Source organism: Phocoena phocoena, chromosome 13, assembly GCF_963924675.1.
Source record: "Phocoena phocoena chromosome 13, mPhoPho1.1, whole genome shotgun sequence".
Taxonomy (NCBI): Eukaryota; Metazoa; Chordata; class Mammalia; order Artiodactyla; family Phocoenidae; genus Phocoena; species Phocoena phocoena.
This window is the reverse complement of record NC_089231.1, coordinates 15,522,442-15,542,870: the sequence shown is the minus strand read 5'-3', so window position 1 is coordinate 15,542,870 and position 20,429 is coordinate 15,522,442. Positions and strand designations below refer to the sequence as shown.

Genomic DNA, 20,429 nt, shown 5'->3' with positions numbered 1-20,429 from the left:
AGAGAGAACTCCACAAAACCCAAAGTTTATTGTGGGGGGATGTTTAAAACTTTTGGGTATGATGACATTTTAGCAGTGTGAAAAAACTCTCTTAGGGATGAATACTAAAATATATTGTGGTAAAATGACATGTCTGGAGTTTAACATACTTTAGAAAATAAAAGAGATAAAGCAAATGGGGCAAAATCTTAATTACTGATGAGCACATGGAAATTTTCTTGTGGAGTTATTTGAAGTTTTCATAATTAAATACATGGAAGGAAAATATGGTCAGCTTTTCCTCATCTTCCAAAAAAGGTAAGTTTGCACATTTTCTTTATGATTACGATGCAAGTAGAGTACACTGAAAAGCAAAGGCTGCCATCGAGATTTATTTCCATCCAAATTACAAGCCCACCCTAACGAAAACTCTTTCAAAAGGATGTGGACAAAGTGAGAGTGGTAGTATATATATGGACATATATACACTACCAAACGTAAAATAGATAGCTAGTGGGAAGCAGTCACATAGCACAGGGAGATCAGCTCGGTGCTTTGTGACCACCTAGAGGGGTGGGATACGGAGGGTGGGTGGGAGGGAGACGCAAGAGGGAAGAGATATGGGAATACATGTACAACTGATTCATTTTGTTATAAAGTAGAAACTAACACACCACTGTAAAGCAATTATACTCCAATAAAGATGTTTAAAAAAAAAGATGTGGACAAGGCAAGCTAGGGTGCAAAAGAGAAAGTGAGCAGAAAAATAAAAAATCAAGCTTCAAATTAATGAGGAGCCTGTTGATTTCATTCAAAATTCAAGTGTAATACTATTTTGTTAAAAACTAGGACCACCTAAGCACGGAGAAGGGTATTAAAAATCTGATAATTATCTGGGTAATTTGAAAGAAGCCTCATCCTTTCATGTGGGTAAATCTGGCTGAAACAAACACACCCAAAAAAGCCCTTAATCTAACGGCCTTGTTTCATCATCTCTCTATTCCCCTTGGCTAGACGGCCAAATATGGAGCCAGAACGAGGGCAGCGGCGTGATCATACTGGCAACTCGGCTGCAGCAGGCCAATTGGCACATGAAGTTTTTACAAGGACCCTTGGAAAAAGAAACTCCAAAGGATACACATGTGTTGAAACATGTTTGTGATAAAATTTCTGTGTAACTTTAAGACAAATATTAAGCCCAGTACGTTAGGATAAAAGATATGAAGGAGATTTTACGAGAAAGCCTTGTCACCTGAGGTCACCTCTCCTTCCCATTTTTATTACCATGTCTCCCCAAGTTAAACAATTTCTTTCTAGAAAGGGGGAGGTCCACCATGGCAGTAAGGCTCTGCCTTAGGAGAGGAAATTGATACTCCACCCTCCTTATTCTGTGGGGCAGCACACCTAGAAAGAAAGCAGAAGGAAAAGCAAACAGCGGTGGCGGGCGTAGGGAGAGAGCGTAACACTTGTGCCGAGAAAGATGGACCCCTGTGCTCACCCAGCATGCGTTTGCAGCATAGAGGACTTCACTTTCAACAGTATATACCTGGAGAGTAAAAAGACTTTTTTTTCTCTTTAACTAAGTAACTGGGGTAAGAGAAACTACCAAAGGCATTTAAGAGATGACAGCTCACAGATGGCTATCTTGCTTTTCAGGCTGATTAGAGATAAGTATCCAGACTGTCCCACAGTATCTCCAGGTGAAGCAAATCCCCTGGGCTATAAACGAAGCCGGCTTCCTTTGGCTTAGCTCTCCGTGAGGGAGTGATCAGTCACAGACCACCAGAGCTAGAAGGAACCTGATCAAAGCCCCACCATCCCACACCTAGGACCAGAGCCAAAGGATTACAGGAATCCTAGGAGGGCAGCAGCAGAGCTGTACACTAAAGGCCATGTCCTGCAGCTTCCAGACCAAAATGCTATCTGGTGACTCTAGATTCTTCCCTCCTGATTCGTTTAGGTAAAACTTGATATATTTGAAGTTTGCATCTTAAATGTAAAGCCTGAACCCACCAAAACCCTCAGCATCTGCTAATTACTTAATAAGAAGCTCTCCAGTGAAGAGATGAATTAGGATGCATCCATACAATAAAAATACAATGTGGTAAAAATGAATTAGCATTCCGTGTAACGGTAAGTGTTCTGTACCTACTGTTACATGAAAAAAGCGACTGCAGAACAAACCTGTTTCTGTAAATAATAACTACGTTATGTCCACAAGTAATAACTACGAGTATGTCCGTTAGTAAAGGCACAGAAAAGATCAGGAAAATACACAGCCAAGGGACTGGCTGTCATTATCCTGGAGGGGCAAGATTATGGAGGATCTCCAGTTCCCAGTCATTCATGATGTAAAACACGTAAAGAGCAAGTATTGCCATCATATACAAAAAGGTAAAGTTTTAAAGAGAGACAATTACCTCTTTCTTGCACTCTTTTGTAGCAACTAGAAAGCACGATTCTTCCTTTACACACTTCTCTAAGAAGGTGTTTTCCCCTCATCTTCATGATGGCACTTTGCTTTGGGAGCCAAGTCTCTCAGTTGCAGAGTCCTAAGAAGTATGGATGAAACCTTCACCTCTTTAGGGCAAAGAGGAGTTAAATATGGTCCCTGCAGCACCGTGGGCTTCCCCAAATTAAGGCTTCCATCGCATCAGAGGTACCTGTATGAGCACACACCGAGTGTGTCAGGACCATCCAGAGTCAAGCTGTGTATAAGCTAAGGGATGAATAAACAACCTAAAGATGATGCAAGTCATATTTCAAAGGATGGACAGGAGAGGAGGCAAAATTTGGAGGTACAGCTTGAATAAACAGCTTGATGGCCAAACGCTGCAAGGGGGTTGTCTACACTGGAGCATCCCCATGGCTGCACACCACCACCCCCGACCCCAGCAGCAGTGACTGCCCAGAAACGGCTCCAGGTGTGCCACGACCTCAACCTCTCCTGCTCTGGCACACCAGAGTGGCGGCTGGGACTGCCGAAGCCTCCTGGACCGGAGCCTCCAGCCTTAAGCTTCCTTTGTCATTGACCTCAAGGTGCCCTCCACAGATGATCATTTTCATGTGAGCCATGACCTGGAAATGTGTCTCCCAAACACTAGGGGTCTCTGGGAAAGGACTCGAAGATAGTTGGGGTGGCAGACATGCCTAGTAAATCGTCAGCATCCTTTCACATCTTCGCCTAAAGTTTTAAATATCCGTTCCAATTATATCCTTTCTAATAGAGTGCCACACTCATCATGCTGTCACAGGCTCTGGAAGTTTAAGAACTCAGGTCACTTAGGAACCACTTCGCGTCTTGCCAGCCTCCAATTCAAAGAAATCCCTCATTAAGAACCTCAGAAGCACATCTACCCAGGAAATGCAATTATATTTCCTTAATTTATAATAACTTCTATTTCTATGATTTAATCAGCATGACTGCATCTTTCTTTTTGAATAGAACGGCAATTACAGGAAGTCCCCTACATACAAGTTGCGAACTTTCACGCATTCTCATGTCCAGTTGTAAGTTTGTTCACGTGTCTGGCATACACTGTCACGTGCCTGCATCCTCTACAAGTGATTGTGCTTTTGAGTACTTTACTGTACAGTACTATATAGAGGACATAGTACAGTATCTTTATTTCAAACCCAGGATGACATCTATGATGAGAAAAGAGGAAAGCTACTACCCAGACATCACTGGATCGTTTTTTTAAGAGGGTAGATAGAATTGAATGCATCAAGGAACCAGAACCTGTGCCATCATCGTCAGGTGTGAAATTGCAGCTTGCCCTATCTCCTAGGGCTCACGATCCTTCAGCTCTACCATCTCTCACCTCCTCCAGTCAGTAACTCTTCTTGCCTGTTCACTCGATGCCAGCCCCTGGATGCCAGCTGTTGTACTGTACTTTTCAAGGTACTGTAAGATTAAAAATGTTTTAGTCCTCGTGTAGTAGTTCATACTACATAGTATGAGATTATTAATCTTCATATGGCTATCCCCGTGGACCATGTTCTTTACTGTGGGGAAAATTAAAAGAAAGTGTTTGCCGATGAATACTTGAACACTTGGGCTGTCTGACTCTAAGCGAGAAGATACCCTCCCCTAACTGGTGTCTCTTACATCAAGAAGAGCAAAGTTTTTGCTCTTGGTATTTGTTTTCCTAATCCAGCGTATTTTTAAACACTGGGTAGTTCTGGGGCTTCCCTTGTGGCGCAGTGGTTGAGAGTCCGCCTGCCGATGCAGGGGATGCGGATTTGTGCCCCGGTCCGGGAAGATCCCACATGCTGCGGAGCAGCTGGGCCCGTGAGCCATGGCCGCTGAGCCTGCGCGTCCGGAGCCTGTGCTCCGCAACGGGAGAGGCCACAACAGTGAGAGGCCCGAGTACCGCAAAAAAACAAAACAAAACAAACTGGGTAGTTCTGCCCTTGATAAAGATGAAGAACCAGGGCTTCTAAAATGGGTCAGAAAGATCTCAAAGGAATAAGGATATATGTACACCTGTATATTCTAAAGATAGTACTTATTCCTGCCAATTTTAGTACTTTTAGGGAGAACTAAAATAAGACCTAATTTTTTGACAGCTTCAAGAGAATGAATTTGTCAAAATTATATATAATTCCTCTGAGCTAGAAATACATGTATATCCAAGGAGAATGGTGTCAAGTACTTCTTCAGTTTTCACAAACATTTTGCTACATCATTCACAAAACCAGTCTGAAAATGCAACTACTGCTGCTTTTTCTTCAATAATTCTTTACTATCAACTCTCAAAATAAATGCTACTTAACTGATTACTCTTACCCAGGCGTGTTTGTCCCCTGGAAACTATGACTGACATACTTCAGATATGTGGTTTCCTGTGCAATTCCTCAAAATAAAGCCTCTTTTCCACGGCTGAGAAAGGCCCACAAGGGAGTCTCTGCTCGGTAGCTGGGGAGACTTTTATTTTAAGGTTAAATTAGATCCTGCCACCCCCTTACTTCCTAACCTCCGACGGCTTCCCATCTTACCCAGTGATGGAAGAAATTGTCACAGGTACGGGAAGTCATTCTGGCTTACACATGGTTTGGCTTGACCTTTATGCTAACTACAACAGCCTGTCTTCTGGCCTGTCAAACAGGCATTGTACATCTGATTCAACCACTAAAATCTGATTTAACCATTTAAAAATCAAAAGGGAATAACTGGTTCAGGCATTCAAAATGGAGCCGGGTGGCCATCGTGGATGTGCTTTCAGACATGTTCCTGTATCACTGAGAACTTGAATTCTCTGAGCTGTATCAGACTCAAGGATACCATCAGTCGTTCTTACTATCTGCTAGCAGCTGCCTAGGTCTCAAGGTCTCCCCTTGTACCTGTGCAACCACTTCAGACCCCAACCAATCCTTATTTGTCAAGCATCCTGACTTCTTGCCAGCTTCAATTATGATTCTTGATACATAGCTCACGTGGCTAACTGTAACTTTGTGATTTTTGCTTACATAAGCCTCCCCCATTTTGCAGTCAGGTGGAACACAGTTTAAGTACTTCTTAAATCTGTGTCTCTTGGGCTATAGTCCTCAGGCTCAAATAAAATTCTTTTCTATTCCTATTAAAATATATATTTTTTGTTTGCTTGTTTTTATATATCATTTGTGTGAGAAGTATTATAAACCTATTACAGTACGGCACTATATAGCCGATTGTGTTAGTGGAGTAACTTTGTTGGACTTACAAACTGGTCTTATGTGCGCTCGGAAGGGAACTCGTTCATATGTAGGGGACTTACTGTACACGTATGTAACGATGCATTCCATATGGACCTACTTGGGGACTGCCTGGTTTGCGGCCATATGGTACATACAGGGCTTAGGTGACACCTATGCAGTCAAACCAGAGCACATTGTTTCGTTTTGCACAAAGTTAACACAAACCTAGAAAAAGCCTTGTGTTTGGTGGGGGTTGAGAAGTTTCTTCAGTTATCGGAGGGGAGGCCTGAAGAGTTGAAGAGGAACACAAAAACGGAATGGGAAGAGAATCTCTGCCAGCACGTAGATTTCCTGTCACACTAAGTGGAAAAAATAGTGTGTGTTTGATGCTTGCAAGGGAAGAAAGACACAGCTTGACACTGAAAAGCTTGCATTTATAATATGCTGAGCCATGTTTATATCTTGGGAGAAAATTCACGCAGTACAGCAAAACATTTTTTTAAAAATTCAACAAAGGTCACCAAGTAGTTCCAGACACCAAGCTGAGAGGCTGCAACAGGAAATGAAAAGTGATGGAATTTGCACCAGGGGACTTAGGACTGATCAGCTTAAGAAACACAACACGCATGAGGAATGGACCACCTTTCCTGATCCACCTCAGCCCACTTCCTCACTCTCCTGACTGCCCTCAAACCATCCAACTCAGAAGAGAAAGGTGATGCCAGGAGGGAAAAAGTAGGACCCGACAGAAGAAGGAGACACCAGGCACCAACACAAGCTCTAACTGTAAATTTCCCTGCCGAGGGGCGTGGACCTGCAGTAACTGCACAAGACATGAGGACCCAGGCCTAGTGGCCATAGAAGGAAGAAACAGGGACCATTTCTCCATTGGCAAGGAATCCGGCAGCTCACACCCTTTTGCTTTCTGCTCCAAGGTTTTCAACCTTGGCTGCATAATGGAATCACGCAAGGAGCTTCAAAAACGTCCAGTGTCTGGCACCCACCTGCAGAGTTTGATGAAACCGGTCTAGGGTACCAATCTGGACAATGGAATTATTTTTTTTTTAAAGCTCACCAGGTGGGCTTCCCTGGTGGCGCAGTGGCTGAGAGTGCACCTGCCGATGCAGGGGACACGGGTTTGTGACCCGGTCCGGGAGGATCCCACATGCCGCAGAGCGGCTGGGCCCGTGGGCCATGGCCACTGAGCCTGCGCGTCCAGAGCCTGTGCTCTGCAACGGGAGAGGCCACAACAGTGAGAGGCCTGTGTACCACCAAAAAAAAAAAAAAAAAAGCAAGGGAATAAAGTTCACCAAGTGATTCCAAGCACAGTTTAGGCTACAAAGCCATAGGCAGTGTTTTGCAAGTAGGAAGCAAAGAAGAGCCATGTGTGAGGAAGGAGTCCCGGAACGGTACAGTGATGTTCAGGACAATGCTTCTCAGTTTAACGTGCGTAGGAAACACCTAGGGACGCTTGTTAAAATGCAGATTCTAATTCAGTAGGTCTGGGGTGGGGGGGCCTCAGCACTGACAACAGTGACGTCTTGATGTAGGGAGTCAGAACAGATCACAGCCTCCATCATTTAGCTAGAGGAAGAGGTACCACAGAAGGGGTCGTTACAAATATTATGGTTTCATGTTTTTCTTCTTCAGCGGTATTAACGGTACTTTAATTTCACTGGATAACTCAGGATCACCACGTGCACAGTGATGCCCATGGAAATCAGTGTGTGTGAAAACCGTCCCCTTTATCACATGGCCCCAGCGCGTGCTGGGCTTTTTTGGTGGGGGGATACAATGGGCTGAATTGTGTCCTCCCAAAACTTATACATTGAAGTCCTAAAACCAGTACCGGAGAATGTGATTATTTAGAGATCAAAGCTTTAAATAGGCCAGAGTTAAAATGAGTTATGAGAATGGGCTCTAATGCCGTATGAAGTGGTATCCTTGTAAGAGGAAGAGATTAGGACACAGACAAGCACAGAAGGAAGACCCTGGGAAGACACCGAGAGAAGAGGGCCACCTGCAAGTCAAGGAGAGGCCTCAGAAGGGATCAACCCTGCGACCACACTGGTCCCAGACCTCTAGCCTCCAGAACTGCATGAGAGTCTCTCGTTTAAGCTTCCCAGTCTATGGTAGTTTGCCGAGGCGTTCCTGGCAAACTAACATGGGGCAGGACGGGTGGTTGGTTCATGTGTCTACTTTTGATAACTTGTCCGACCTATGTTTTTTACCAGCAGGACTGACATCCTTATTTCTAGCATCCTCCTTCCCTCGTCTAAATGTCTCTTTAATTTATGGTTGGCAGCAGGCAAGGTAACCACAGCTGTCAGGCTTTTCAGAGGAGCCTAGTGGTTAACAACAGGCTCTGGCGTCAGCCTGTCTTGCTCTGCCACACACCTGCTCTGGGACTTGAGAATTCACAGAACAAGCTAGTTCCTGACAGCGAGCCTTCACACAGGGCCACCAGAGGAAATCACACGAGCCTGCGTTTCTCCGTGATCTCTGCTCTTGCCGTTCAAAGTTCCCCCAGACCCACCCTTTTCCCTCCCCTCCTCTCACCTGTGTTCCAGGTAGAAAATGCAGCCCGATTAAGTGACCTCCAAGTAGGTTTTATGCAGAGCCTCACACTTACCTTTCCCTATGCCCTCCCAGATGATGGGCAGGAGTGATTTCCCGAAAACCGACATAATATTAAAGTCGATTTTTACAGACTTAAAATCCTTCAGCCAAACTTTCTCAGAGATAAAACCCCACTGATGTTACATTCTAGGTTCCTCTAAGCTTTCAGAATCTGCCAGAACTAAATTCCAGTGCACCTTTCGGGCAATGACCTTGCCTCCAATGAACAGTCTTGTGGTCTTGCTGGGCTCTCAGGAAGCCAACCTCCACTCTGACCTGTCATTTTTCACCACAAAAGCCGTGAGTCGTTTCACTATAGGAAAATTCCAGAGTGACACACGGACTCGTTACCAAGAGCAAGGCCAAGTGGAAGCAAAGAGAGGGGAGAGCTGGAGGGGAAGTAACAGCCTGGTCTCCGCACTGGCTTTTAGACGGCCTCCGACCTCTGAAGGAATAGTGAACACACACAGGACGTTACAAAAATTGCATTTGTCAATCTGCCGACCTTTATAAGCTTAGTTTGCCTTTCATTTAACCTCCATTCAGCTGAGTCCATTAAAGTGGCTGCTACCAAGGTCAGAGGCTCCTACATGACTGATATCCACATCTTTTTCTCACACGACTTCATCTCTCCGTAGGATACTCTCTAGTCCTTATCAAGTGTTTACACCTATCATTTTCTTCTTTGCTATACCCCAGGGCATTTCATCTGCCTAATACATCAAGTGGTGCATTCCAACATTTTCCTCCTTTCCCTTCTCCAAAATACCATTAGACTCTGCCTCTCTCTCCTCAGAGTATTTCAGTAGTTCTTTCCTTCTCCGCTACTTTGTCCCCCACCCTCAGTGTCGAAAGGCATCACTCTAGGAGTCTCCGTGATCTTCATGGAATCAAAGAGCTGAAACTGTTAAAAAGGCAGTTCAGAGTTTAAGTTCAAAAGTTTAATTACTGATGTTGGGAACCGTGCAACTGAGCCAACCTATGATACTTTTTAGCCGTAAAAGGAAAAGTGAAATGTTGCAACACTGATTTAGGACACTCTTCATTGAAAATAACTTTCTCTAGATGTGTGTCCCTCAAATAAGATATATACTCTCATTTGATTTTTGAATGTGAGGCCTTCCACTGTAGAAATTCAAAACTAACAAGTTTATGGAGAGTTGGCTTTGAGTCAAAGCATGTGACGATCACTACACAAGTTGAGAATTAAGGACATATGGAATTAAGGATGGTGGGCAACTAGCCAAGGCAATCCAAGGATTACTCAACTGGCAAGGAAGGCCAGTCTGGGAACACAGAGAAAAGCAGCAGTAAGTCAGCACTTAACTAGCTGCAGTAAAATCAGCTTCTTAAAAACATCCCGACAAGTTACATTCACTTAGAGAATCATTTAAGGGAAGGTGACTGGAAATAAAGTTCCAGCTCAACAATAACTATAGTTGATTCCTTGAGATCAGGAAATCAAGCCACAATGAAAAGATGCTCAGGCCAGAGACCCAGATACAATAAGGTAATACAAAGGCAAAGGCCTCAAAGAAGCAGCAGCCTAAATGTCCTCAAGGTTGCCCCCTTGAGGACTCAGACCTGTGGATGAGGTCACATATGGATGTATTTGTATTAAGACAGCACTTTAGAAGTTGGCAAACTTTCCCTGAAGAGGGCCAGACGGTAAATATCTGAGGTTTGGGGGCCAAGTAAGGTCTGTTGCACAGTTTAACCCTTTAAACAAGGTAAAAAGCATTCTCAGATCATGGGTTGTATAAAGACATGCCACCTGCCCTACTAAAGCAGGCCAATCCCTGCTTTATACCAAACTTTCTGAGCCAGATCCCAGTGCAGAGGGCCCTCCCAGCTTCCCACCAGTTCTCTGTACCAGCAGCCACCGACAGCTGCTCCAACTGTTCCCAGAGGACTAAGGATGGGGGCCTCACACCAGCACGGGCAAATACCAGGGAACACCCCAGAGCAGTGGCCAAGGGGTGGAAACGTTGCAGATGGATAAGGCTAGAATGGACGTGGTCCAAGTTTCTGAAGTCATGAAGGGCATGGAAAGATAACCTGGTTCACGTCCTAACCCACCGAACAAGGAGACAATATAGTTGTTCTTCCAAGCTCTCACACCTAGTTTTGACTCACACAAATCATACCTTGGAGCTAGAAAGATGTCCTTTGCTTGACTGGGATTACACGTGTAGAGGTTAACACCACTCCGACCCCTATACAGGTACTTCAGGATGTAAACAAGTTGTCCATGCAGTTCAGATGCATTTATGAACACAGACCTGTAATGGGTTATTAGAGTCGAGGAATGTAGGAGGGGCACGCCTTCTCTTAACACTCTGCTTCAAGTTACCGTTGGCAAACATGGGGCAACCTAGGCTGAGGCAAACCGGGTCCACACGAGGTATCTGTTCCTAGCTGGCCCATTCTGATGCTGTCTCACAGGACACACAGCCAGAGAATCGGCCTTCTCTTTGGAATGCTTTCACATTCCAATAATTCTTAGAAGGGACTTGTGGCACGTGTTAGTTCCCTTCCTGCTAGGAGAAGATAAACACATTAGTTACTACCATCCCCGGGTTCTCGTGTCCCTGCCTGGAGCTGTAGGGCTTCTTTTGCTGAAACGATACAGCTGGGCCACAGGAATTTAAGCTCTTAGTTCCCCCAAATGTGACATCGGATGTGTGCCAAAGATAATCATCTAACAAAAGTCCCCAAGGAAATCCTTGGCTCCAAATTCCTTTACTGAAAGAAAGAAACTGAATTAAAATCCATGCAGTCCACGAGAGCAGGGGTTTGGGGGTTTCTCCTGACTTATTCACATATGTATTCTGGGTGCCTAGAATGTGCTCAGCACATAGCAAGCTCTGAATAAGGAACGCAAACGCTGTTAAAACTTTGAAATTGGTAAATGGCTTTTATGGAAAAGAACCTGGCTTGGCAGAAGAGAAGCTGCCGATGTTACAGCTGATTACCTTTTCACCCCCCAAATAAAAAGCAATAAGCTGAGAAAGAATGGAGACCTTCGTTCGCTGGATAGTCAGCAATGCCCCGAATCAGGCAGACCCTCTAACGCACAGAGCAGCCAGGGTCCCACTGCACAGGAAGGTAGTAAGTTTGCGTAAGCTGAACCACTGAGCTTAAACTACCGATTGGAATGCAAACTACCATCTGAGAAAACAGGGTATTCTAGAAAAAAGAGCATATTTGCTTTTTCCGGGTGCATCCACCCCACAGCTTCACTTAAAAAGATGAAGGGAAGTGAATGTAGCAAGTCAGACATCAACAACTTTGGGGACAATGCGTAGCAACTGGACTCGGTCTCAAAGGACACCAGTGAAAGCATGGCCTTTTGTGGCCAGTTCAATTGTTAGTTGTCTCCTACCCTTCTGTCTTGTTCCCTAGAGAATGAGTGAAAAGTGAGAAAGAACCTTGCCTGGGCCAACATCCTCCACCTCCCCTCTCTCCTGACACCTGCTCAAGCTAAAGAAGAGGGTGTGGGTAGGGAACGAGATCCCCTTTAAAACTGCATCCACCACCACTTCAAAGCCAGTGTCCACAGGGCAATCAACACACTGGGCAGGACTGCCCACATCCTCTTCGGGTATTATTTAAAGGAACAAGTCCATGGAATGAGCTATATAACTGCCAGAAGCAGCACCTGTAACACATTAGCAATTAAAGTTTAACAGGTCAAGGTGGGAACTAATGCAGACAATGGCAGCAGCTCACAGGTGTAAGTAATCTGCTTTCCAGCAGAAAGAAACTCAGCTAAAAGCAGCAGGCATACTCCGATAGTAACAGAAGTTCTGGAAGACCTAAAAGATTTCAGTCACATCTCCTTGTTTACTTGTAAAATTAACATTCATCCACCGAGTCCTGGGTATGTGACAATGTGTATGGACCCTGTCCAGCACAGGGCTAGCCTCTGAGGCTACAGTCATGAGAGGACAGAGGAACCAGGCACTCAGCAAGCTAACCATCCAGTGGGAGAGAGGGTCTAACAGGGAACCATGAGGCTGCCTCCAACTTATCTGTGATTCAGGCAGTTTTGCACGTAAGCCACCCCGATCAGTTCCCTGCTCTGTTCTTAACAATTGGACTACTTCCTCCTTACGGTGAGAATATGGACAGTAGTCATGAAGATACAAATGCTTTCTTAAAGGGGGCCCACAAGCCCTGTATAAGCCAACAGTGATTCAGAGCAGGTTCTAAGCTATGCTGGCCACAGAATGGGGAGGGAGAAGGGAGGGACCAGAACTGGGCTGAGGACCTAATCGCTAGTCTTGTCTCTGCCAATAAAACCCTTCATGACCCTGGACAAGGGGCAAATCTCTAAGAGCCTCTAAAATGGGGTAACTATGCCTCCTGCCTACATTTATACTTACGTGAACAGAGAACATCGTGTAGTCAGGTAGGAGGCAGGAAGCAGAAGATATCCTTTTTGTATTGATAATTTTCCCAAGGCACTAGACTTCTGGGCCAGCCTACAACTGGAAAGGCAACTAAAAACAGCTGACGTGTGACTGCTATAAACACCCTCAGGGTTTCTGGCTAGGGTCTGAATTTGCTCTTTCAAAAATGTCTACTGTAAAGCTCAAAACTCAGCAGATGTCTACTGAGCACCCAGCTTGTGCACTCACCACGCCAGACTTCGGGAGACACAGCAGCGAGCCTGAGCGGCAGCATTCACTGAGCGCTTCCTATGTATATCAACTCATTTACATCTTCACTAGAACCCTATAACTGCAGTACTAACGTGATCCTCATTTACTTAAAGGAGAACACTAGAGTACAGACTGAGAAATGTTCAAGGTCACAGAAGCAGTAGAGCTGGAATTCAAACTGGGGAAGACAGTTTCTACTATGGACGTTTTGACATCAAAGCCCTGTGTAGGGACTTAGGAACCTGCCAGATAGCACATTCTCCAGCCCTTGCTCCAATGGAGACTTACCTAAAGTCCGGGGCTCTCCCTCTGGTGGTGCTGCCCTAACTAAGCGACCTTCTTGCTCTCTAATTTCCAAGTAAACATATTTGCAAAAATATATTAACTTCCACATTTTAATTGAGATAATGCAACAGTGCTGCCAAATCATAAGTGGGAGTTTTTGCATCCCCATGTCATTATTTCCCATGGGAGCATGACCCTCATGAGACAGCACTGATGGGACAAATACAGCTGAGAGACTCTACTTGTAGGTCTGTGAACCACAAAGCTGAAGATCATAGCTAATGCAACAAACACCGAACATTCTGTTAAAGAACCACATTGAAGGACAATCAAATCTTGTCTTGCCCATAAAGCCATTCCTAGCTGCTTCTAATCTCTTCCCCATCATAGTATAAACTACACAATCTTGAACTCAGTCATGTACATTGTATACTGGTTACAGTCGTAGAGGCCTCAGTCTAAGACTCAAGTCTGTAAAACGTGACCAGGGACTACGCTCAAGCATTTTCTAGGACTATGTTAAGCTCATAATAGAGGCTCAAGGGCTTCCCTGGTGGCGCAGTGGTTGCGAGTCTGCCTGCCGATGCAGGGGACACAGGTTCGTGCCCCGGTCCGGGAGGATCCCACATGCCGCGGAGCGGCTAGGCCTGTGAGCCATGGCCGCTGGGCCTGCGCGTCCGGAGCCTGTGCTCCGCAACGGGAGAGGCCACAACAGTGAGAGGCCCGCGTACCGCAAAAAAAAAAAAAAAAAAAAAAAAATAGAGGCTCAAGTCCTTAATTGATTAATGGATCCAAAGAGTTAATTAGCATGTTTATTGGATACAGGCTCACTCAATACAAGTTGATTTCTTGATGTTTCCTACACTCATGTTCTTATTTTTAAAAAGACTATCATTTTCTTGATGAGACCCCCATAAAGAAAAGGTAAACACAGACCTTTTGTTCAAAAACTACATCGTCTGGGAAAGGAGGAAAAAAGTTAACTTGTAGGAAGAACTTTTAATAGCCACAAGAGGGGTAAATGCCATTATAACTTTATGGGCTTGCTTTGGCTAGGATAAATTTATAGAGTCTAGATAAATCACACACACTCTGAAATCTTAACTACTAGTAAAATAATACACTCCATGTCAGAGTGTAACACTGAGCAAACATGCCCTCTACGCTTAAGCTGCCAAAGGCGTTCGCTCAGTGTTTCATCAGCTTTGGGGACTTGGCTCAATGCACACTGTGGTAGAGTCCCTAGAGACAGACCCTGTGATTACGATGAAATCCTACAAGGAAGGAAAGCTATACATGTAGGAACCAACGTCGTGTATAACATAGTAATGGAAGCTCAATTGTTTGAGACAGATCAAGAGCAGTGGTAACTCAGAAAACCACTGTGGTCACAGTGGCTGCTAGAGTTATCTGCTTCTTTCGAGTTTATAGCCTCTAAATGTATAGTTTTCTTCCTTAGATGCCAGATTTGGAAAGTTCAGCCACATCTGTAGACACCACCGGGATGATGAAAGGGCCCAGACTTTGAAGTCAGACAAACCTGGGTCTGAACCCCGAGTCTCCCGTGTGTTAACTTTGTGACCCTGGGCAAGTGGACTTAATCCGAGCTTCGGTTCTCTCTGTAAAACTGAGGCAACACACATGCTACAGAATGGCTTTGAGGATTACAGCTGTATGTACATAAAGTGCATAGGACACTGGTGAATATACAGTAAAATCCTCCAACTGTCATTTAATGTAAGGCTTAAGTAGAAAGGTGCCGCTTACGTAAAACCACGGAAAACAGAAGTGTACAAGCGTGGTGGGGTCCAGGACAGAGTATTCCGACCCCATCTCTTTTCCATATCACCTCAGTCTCCATATGACTTTTAGGAATAATGGCAAATCAGATGTTACATCTACTATACCTCCATGTCAACGGGTTTTCGAAAGCCAGTATTAAAAGACCACCTTGTAAATTCAGGACTGACTTCCGGTATGCATTCTCTTCAGCAAAAAGCCATTCACCAGAGACATCTGCTAAGAGTGGGATTCTAGGCAGTCAGAAAGCATTCCCAGAACAGTAGTAGCTCTGCTACGTTACTTTCACTTTAATTAAGGGTCATCCAACAGTCCACGAGTCCGATTTCCTGGAAGGCTGGTTCTTTGTCTGATTTGAAGTTACTGGGGTAGAAGAGCTAACTCATCTGCAGGGGCCTCTGAGGATCTGTCCAAACAGGTCTGCACCATGACTCTGGTTTCTATAGCAGCGCTTCAAGCCTTAATGCATATCTCGTTAACATGCACGTTCTGATTCAGGAGTTCTGGGCAGGGGCCTGAGACAATACAAGCTCCCAGAAGATGCCTGTGCCAGACCACACCGGGAGCAGCAAGGGTCTACAGGGCCGGGACAATCAGAATTCACAGACCGAAGAGCAAACAGCATTCCTCCATTCTTAGGGCTAAAACAGGGGCAGGAACTGCCAACTAACTGTCTTTAGAAAGGTACTAAACTATGGCAATTGTATAAAACCAATGAAGTACACACAGAACTCTTAAAGGAAAACCGAAAAAACATTCACAGGGACCATTACCATTTTCTTCAGCTGAAAACATCCTCCCACTCCTCTAAGCTCTTTTCTCCTAGAAATAAGATACCCTTTTTGTTAGCTCTCTAAGCTGTTTCTTTGAGTAGCTGTTAATGAAAACATATCAAGACACTGTTAATGTCTCCTACAGAGGCTTAGTACAGAAAAACACCAGTTTTTAAATTCTGTTAAAAAAAAAAGTAACAGCGTAACAAGTAACAGCTTAAGGAATGAAATCAGCTTCGAACACTAATCAGACACCAATGGTTTCTGAAAATCGGACATGCATTCTGTAACTGTCACTAACTTATGTGCAGTCTGACCTTCAGGGACCAAATAAATGAGCAAACCATCTCAGGGATACGTTCCATGTTAGATGAGAGGTTTTATGCTGCGGTGACAGGGGAAAAAATGTGTCCTAACAAATAGTGTGGATGAAACACAGGGCTAGCACCAGGTCAGTTCTCCAGATGGGTGACCTTACTTACCCAGTTAACCTCTCCAAGTCTTCACCTGCCAACTGAACCATACTCTCTCCTCCCCACTAACTCACATGTCTCGTTCAGTATCACCACCCACTACCTAGAGAAGGCGCCCTTCCCAAGGCTAAGACTTGACTGTTGCTTCACTTAAGCAGCATGGTACGTGATGTAACTGATGGTGCCTTTGTACCCTAAATTGACCAGCCCTGTAACCACTTACACCCGAACCTTTGAGGGGTTTTTTTTGTTTTTTTACAGCTCAAAGGATTCATCTGCTACTGCATCATTAGTGCAACTTCATTCTCTTTCAAGTTCACTTTTGAGGATTGCTGTGTTATTTTATACTACCCAATAGTTAGCCTGGCACCCCAAACAGTGCACAATTCCCAGAGACAGAAATGGAGTCTGGTGGAGTGTGTGATCCCTGTACCTCCCACAAAACCTTTAAAAAGCAGGTAACTCATAAGCGCTTATGGTGGGTGCCTCCTTCCAATGAGGGCACTGGCACAGAAGCCTATGGTGACAAGTCAAACCTCACCTCCAGAGATTACGAGCAAGAAACAGTGATTCACCTTGTTGAGAATCAGAACCACCTGGGAGTATTAATACTTATAGAGTCCCTAGCCCTATTCATGCTTAGCTTTAACGAGCACCCAGGCTCTGTGAGCTGAATTTTCAACAAGACTGATCCTCTTCTTGTGGCTCAACCATCTTGACGCTTTTCGCTTTCACTTAACCCAAGTCATGCCCGCAGTCCTCCCCATCCTCCTGCCCACAGAGGCCGTGACACTGTTACACTCTGTCCTGGCAGAAAGTCAAAAGATAGCCAAGGACCAAGGATTTCCTGGTTGTATGCCTTTAGGTTTTCAAAACAAACACAAAACCAGCCATTGACCTTTGCTATGCCGCACTGTTCACACCCACCATCCGACCCGCTTTCTTTACGAAACTTTCAACGTTTTCTCCAACCATCACGCAAGTATTCAAGGAAGCAATAAACCACCCCCCCTCAGGTTCTAAGAGCACGAACTCTAGGTGCCGCCGCCACTCAGTTGCCCATCGCTGGTCCGGCGCAGAAACCACACGCGTAAGAAAAGAAAGCGTTTGCACCAAGGAGCACTCACCCAGCACCCACCACCGTGGCCCCGGTCCCCGAGCGGATCTCCAAGCCCCTCCTGCGCGGCGCCGCCTCCCCAAACAGCGCGGGCGCGCACGGACGGACTCGGCGGAGCCCCGAGACTTACCTGAAGCACGTCGTGAGCTCGCCTGAAGGCTTCAGACACGGGTATGTGGTCGTGACGATTTTGTTTTCCGAGCAAATTTCTCTGTGGAAAAAGTTGGAGGAACTTCGTTGGTTCTCCGCTGGAGAGCGGAGGACAGCGCGCGTCGGGCATCCGCGTCCCGCGCGGCGACCAGGCGCTGGTTCCCCCAACGCGGGCGCGGAGCGGACTCCAGGGTCAGGGGTGGACCCGGCGAGGGTCCAACGCAGGGAGCCCAGGCCCAAGGGAGAGAAAAGGTGAAGAAGGGGGGTACTAGAGGGCGGCAGGAATGCGGCGCGCGGGTATCTCAGTGCCCCGACCCACAGACGGAGGAGCCAGGGCTAAGGGCGCGGAGGGTCTCACCCGGGAGCAGAGTTTAACGTCAGCCAGAACTGAGCGCCCGGGGAAGCGAGGGCGTGAGGCTCACCGCTGTGGGGGGGAAGGGGCACCGGCTGCACCCCAAGAGCCGGGGCGCACCAAGCAGGGACTGGCAGCGCTTACCTGTCGCCGTCCTCGGGCTCCTCTCGGTAGCTCCACGTGTGTCCCAGGGCCAGGAGCAGCAGAAGCGGACCCAGGCTCTTGCCCAGCTGCCCCCTCGCCGCTCCTCCCCGGCTCGGAGGCGGCGGCACCATCAGGGAAGCTCCCGGCTTCTTCCCGGCGCCGAAGCTCTCTCCCCGCCCTGCGCCCGGCTCCTCCGCGCCCGCCGCCGCCTTCCCTCTTCCCGGCAGGGGGCGCCCGAGGGCGGGGGCGTTTACGCCACCTGCGCGAGGCACCGGAGTTGGTGGCGCCGTGGTGTTGAGGGGGATTAGGCTAGGGATTGGGGGTGCAGACTGCCAGCTCCGAAGAGAGGCCGGGAAATGGGGCGCCTGCGGTGCCCAGCTGGCGCGACGGTCGCGGGGTCCAGGCCGTCTCGCTCGGGAGGTTCACGCCGGAGAGACGAACTCGCTCCACGCGGCTTGGGGCGGCGCCCTTGCCGCCTGCTTCTTCCTCCGCCGGGCGCCGCGCGCAGGGTGCGGAAAGCAGGCGGCCGCTTGCATTTTACCCCGGGGGCGCACGCCCGGGAGGAGGAGCCGATTCTCACCCCGGGAAAAGGGAGGGAGAGCAGAGGGGTTAATAAGCTTCCTTCCTGTTGTCGGTTGCTTTCCAAGGACCTGGGTCAGGCTAATCTTTGGCTTCTCCCCTCGAGCGCCTACACTGTCCTTTCCCGCTACCTCGGTTCTCCTTAGTAGAATAAGGGAGGAAGAAGGAGGTGAAGGCTCCAGCGGCTCTCCCAAACTGCCTTCTCTGAAACCTGAAATGGTTTCACCACTTCTAGAGCGTGGTCTGTCTTCATTAAAGCTTCTTAGTCCTCCGGTCGAACAAGCAACGAGCTCTCATCAGCTCTTTCTGGGCGCCGGGGGGTTTAAATCCTCTTGCCCTGAGCAGCTTTAATGCTGCTTCAAAACCACGCACGCATGCGAGAGCTGGAAACTCCTGGAAGATCAGGTGAGACACGGAAGGGGGCCGTTAATCAGCGCCTGCCCCCTGCTAGTTAACGCGGGGTTGTTAATGGGTATTCTGAAAACCCGGGCTGCGGGGCGGTACGGTAAATCAGCTCACCTGGTGGTGACCCAATTGTAACTCATATATATACGCCTGCATCTTCACACTTTGTTGCACGTTAGGCGTTTCTGTGCCTGTTAAAGAGAAGCTCGTGACATAAACGTGCCCCGCTGAGCAAGCAAGTGGTCGTGGCCCAGAAATAAGTTGCAAGAGCAGGAGGTTGCCCGAGGAGGTGAAAAGGTAGCTTTTTCACAAGTTACCGGTGTGCTAATTGGTTAGGTGAGCAGGTGTTTTGATTCAGAATATTCTGGGCAGCTGAGAATCACCGTGCATATCACATACATCTCGACATTTTAAAATAGCAATGGTATCCTCATTTCTCTGTAGATTGCTTTTGTATTTTCCAAAGGTTTTTCACATTTACGATTTTATTTGATGCCATATCCCTTGAAACTAGGAGTCCGACTTCAGCGAGGTGGGTTTCTTTCCTACAAAACTTAGACATGGCAGAGCATAAAACACACTTGATATTGAAATACGGAGCTACACACAAGAGAAGTGAATTTTCATGTGGTAGTTCAGGAGACACTTCAGAAGCTTGCCAAACCTGCCAGTGACCATCATACAGTCAGGGAAAAAAACAACAAAAAAACCTGGATTCAAACCCAGGCTGTGTGGCTTCCTTGGTCTGTGACCTTGCATAAGTTACGTGACCTTGTGCAAGTTACCTAACCTTTCTGAAACTCAGTTTCCTCATCTGTAAAATGGAGAAAACTCCCTGAGTGTTTAAGAGTAATAAATGAGGTAACGCATATGATGTTTTCACAGTGCCTGGCATATATCGAGCACTCAGTAGACATTAACTGTTACCATTTTTAACCTAAATGATTCTGTTGCACAAGATTTTCAGTTTTAACTTTCCAGCTTTCTGCTTTCTAGATAGTTTATTTCACAACAGTTGTTTGGGTTCCTAAAGAGATACCTCTCTAAGCACTTGAAAAATAAACCCATGGTGGAGATTATAAAAATTGTATCACCTTAGATTGTGCCAAAAAAAAGTCTCCGTCTTGCAGAGAAGAGGCCATTCTGTAGAAGGTTCTATTTCATTTTTCTTTTTTTTTTTTCTTTTTTCTTTTTTTGACCAAGTCATGCAGCTTGTGGGAACCTTAGTACCAAGACCAGGGATAGAACCCATGCTCCCTGCAGTGGAAGCTTGGAGGCCTAACCCCTGACTGGACCACACACAAGGCGAAGTCCCTAGGAGGTTCTATTTTTATTTTCTTACCTATTGCTCTATTTCGATATCTGGCTATCTTTTTTTCTCCTCTTTACTCAATTTTGCTTTTCTAC

At 46.3% G+C, this 20,429-nt stretch overlaps 1 protein-coding gene across 1 annotated transcript in view; it reads right to left on the bottom strand.

Moving 5' to 3' along the window:
• CCBE1 (collagen and calcium binding EGF domains 1) overlaps nucleotides 1-18,169 on the bottom strand; it is a 230,512-nt gene extending 212,343 nt beyond the window's left edge. The window contains exons 1-2 of the mRNA XM_065890429.1: nucleotides 18,039-18,169; nucleotides 17,523-17,603 (exon numbers count right to left, since the gene is read on the bottom strand). Of these exons, the coding sequence (XP_065746501.1) occupies nucleotides 17,523-17,603; nucleotides 18,039-18,169 (212 nt within the window). The remainder of the gene's footprint in view (nucleotides 1-17,522; nucleotides 17,604-18,038) is intronic.
• Nucleotides 18,170-20,429: the final 2,260 nt, after the last annotated feature.